Source organism: Lactuca serriola, chromosome 3, assembly GCF_051521515.1.
Source record: "Lactuca serriola cultivar US96UC23 chromosome 3, Lser_US96UC23_V15, whole genome shotgun sequence".
Taxonomy (NCBI): Eukaryota; Viridiplantae; Streptophyta; class Magnoliopsida; order Asterales; family Asteraceae; genus Lactuca; species Lactuca serriola.
The window spans coordinates 105,180,711-105,183,949 of NC_136410.1; the positions used below are offsets into that span (position 1 = coordinate 105,180,711).

General features: G+C 35.1%; 1 protein-coding gene across 1 annotated transcript; it reads right to left on the reverse strand.

The window, feature by feature from the left end:
- Positions 1-1,566: 1,566 nt before the first annotated feature.
- Positions 1,567-2,730, reverse strand: LOC145095585 (F-box/LRR-repeat protein At3g26922-like). Its single transcript, XM_079033435.1, has one exon. It carries the CDS (start codon positions 2,728-2,730, stop codon positions 1,567-1,569), a length of 1,164 nt encoding a protein of 387 aa, XP_078889561.1.
- Between the last annotated feature and the right edge of the window lie 509 nt (positions 2,731-3,239).

Here is a 3,239-nt window from a genome sequence, read left to right on the forward strand (position 1 = left end):
ACTCGGCGAGTTGGCAGAACAACTCGACGAGTCGAGTCAACCAGAAGGTTGACTTCGACCAGGACCTTGACCTTGAGAAGGATTTTGACCAGAGTTGACTTAGTTGACTTCATGAGGACAGTTAGGCTAAGTGTTATTATTGGTATTGGTAAAGCTTTGCTCTAGCTTGATAAAGCTTGGACCATTGGGCTTAAGGGACCTTTCAAGGTCCAGATCTAAAGTCTCACTCTATTAGCAAGCTCAAATCACTTAGAATCTCAAGGAAATATGGAAAAAGCCTTAAAGGCTTCCTAGCAACGAGATCTAATCAATATGATGAGCAAGGTGGTGACTTTTACCTTCCCATAGAAGCTAAAGGGTGGATGAATACCGGATCCAATAGTCCCTTCTCGTTCCTTGCTTTGATACTCTTCTCTTCTCTTCCAATAGTGCACTAAAATGCCCAAAGATTAACTCTCTTTCACTCTTAGATCAATATAGACGATCAAGGTTTCACACAGGGGAGTAAGGTGGCTGGTGAGGCTGAAACGAGGGCTTAATGTCCTTTAAATAGGACCCAACCCCGGAGAATTAGGGTTTCCTCTCACAACGCCAACTCGTCGAGTTGGTCGAAAAACCCACGTGGCCAAATTCGTCTCTACTCGAAGAGTTGGGGCATCCAACTCGTCGATTTACTCAATCAACTCATAAAAATATATAAATATTATACCTGTGAGTCGGGATGTTACATGTTATATTCAAATAAATCTATGGAAATTTATGGTTCGTAACAATTATTTACAATATATAGTGCTTTTGATTAGTATATATTCAATTATCTGCTTATTCATCATATTCTTAGTAACCAGTTCAAAAGTTTACATTAAAAAATAATTAATTTTTACACATTGATATTTAGCGCAATTGTTTAAAACATGTCAATATTTTTTTTATAATAAACTTAATTACTTATTTATTCATCATTTCGTTTGTATTTATATAAAAGTATTAATTTAAAAAATGCTTAATGTTACACATAGATATTAAACTTTAATTTTTAAACAATCCATATATACCATGTTCCATAGTTCTGCTGAGAGTTTTAATTTAGTAAACTACATGTCACTGTAATTTTGTCTTGAATCAGTATAACTCCTTTGGATCGAATGTTATCTTACAAAAGATCTCAACGTAAAAACTTTTACGCTTGATTGTTTTTTTTAATAAATAAAAGTTTATACTTTGTAAATATAATTCAACCGTGATATTACATGATATTACAGTTACTATATTACTATACATAGGTTATGTTAAACTATATTACTATACATATGTTATAGATTTTATTTTGTTAAAAATAGAAAATGAGGAATATTTCGGATCAATAAAGTTTATGTTAAGCTAAAGAAGGCATTCATAAAATTGTACTGATATATACGTGTACCTAGTTTTCAAGATCATCTGCATATATATTTCAAAATGAAGCCATAAATGAACAAAAAAAAATAATAAAATCCTCAAGATATCATAGATTTAGTTAAACTACATACTAACCAGAACATCTAAAACATCTACATTGAGGTTATCCTATTTAAGGTCTATGGGATAAGTGAACGAAAATTTGGCATCCGGAGAGTTTTTGAGCAAGTAAGTTTTGACATCCAAAGGCACCTGAAAGGTTTCTTTCGATCTCACACTTATCCTTTCAAACAAGTTTTGCCAAAGAAGGTTCCTAAAACCCATCTTCAACTCCTTCAACTCCCGAAAGGGTGAACTTCGTCTCACCAACTCATCTGGAAAGAATGACAGAAGTTGCACAATAGACGAGCAGAGCGTTAGTGATTTCACATTCTTCATGGTATAGAACATGGCCATTAGATCATCAAACATTAGTTTCTCCTGTCTTCGGTAACAAAGACCATTGAAATCGATCACCACTTTCTCAAGAACAGGAAGGCCCTCATGGGTGGGTAGAAGCAGGTGGAAATTATGCCCTTTGTAATCAAAGAATTTGAGTCTTGGAGTAGTGACTTCGCAGCAGCTGATGTTCCATAGGGATGAAATGGTTAAATCTGTAAGTCGAAGAGCGTGTATCCTCAAAGTTTTTTCACTTTCCATGCAAAGATGACAATCTTCCAGTGTTAAACTTTCCAACATTGGGAACCCTGAGAATGGATCGGGATCTTTTATAAGTGCATGTTGAAGATGCATAGTAGTAAGACTCTTGAATGATCTTGAAATTGGCCCCAGATACGGGCAAATCATATGACTTTGGCTTTCTAGTGTTAAACTCTTTAAGGATTCAAAGGAAGCAATTACTGGAAAAACCGGCCATGTTTTGTTTCTACTTTGTTGAAGGTTAACTGACAACTGCTCGACACCCAACGAAAACGCGTAATCGAAAACGCTATTCAAAATCTTGGCACTGCAGGATCCAGAACGGTTGAATGTTAATCTTTCCAACTTTGCTGAGTGATCACGATGACGCAGAACATCACATACGAACTTATCAAAGACTAGGAGTTTTTTGAAAGAGTAGGAATTGAATTCAAGAACTGGGATCCGAGTGTGCGTAGAAACCCAGGTTCTTGATAAAACTGATGTTTGAACGGCGTGTTTTGCGTCAAGAGAAGTGAGAATATGAAGCTGCAAACACTCCGGCAAGTCGCTGAGTCTGTCCTCCATTTTCGCCTTCTTCTTGTTCTCGATGTTTACTGGTTCTTGCTCACGTACTTTTCTTTTAGTCGCCATGGCTGAAGAAGGTATGATCGAAGAAGGTATCAACATGGTTGATGAATGTATGATGATGATTGAACAACGAAGAAGGGGTTACTGATTTATATAGGGACTGTAATTGGGATATACGGGTGATTTCATAGCCTTGATGGGCAAGTATCTCAGATTTTGTGTGTTGAACTGTTGATATAAATCCTTTCCTTTTTTTGTGTACTTGCCATATTTAATTAACTACGAGACTACTAGTGTCGCCTAGATAGGGTTGTTTCTTTGCTTCCTTTTTTCTTTTTCTTTTTTCTATTTTTTTTTCAATTGAAATTCTATTTTTATTCTATATTTTATTTGATTTCGTTTTTTATTCAAATTTTAACAACATTACCTTTTTTTATTTCTTTTTTCCTTTTCCCTTTATATTAAATTTTGAGAATCTGATTTTTTAGGATACACTTATATTTTTTATACCTTCAATTAACTACACGAGTACCAGACTACTAGTAGTGTCGTCAAGATAGGGTTGTTTCTTT

Bases quoted from the DNA above. Each gene is read 5' to 3' on its own strand.
- LOC145095585 (XM_079033435.1), bottom strand. From the start codon at position 2,730: ATGGCGACTAAAAGAAAAGTACGTGAGCAAGAACCAGTAAACATCGAG.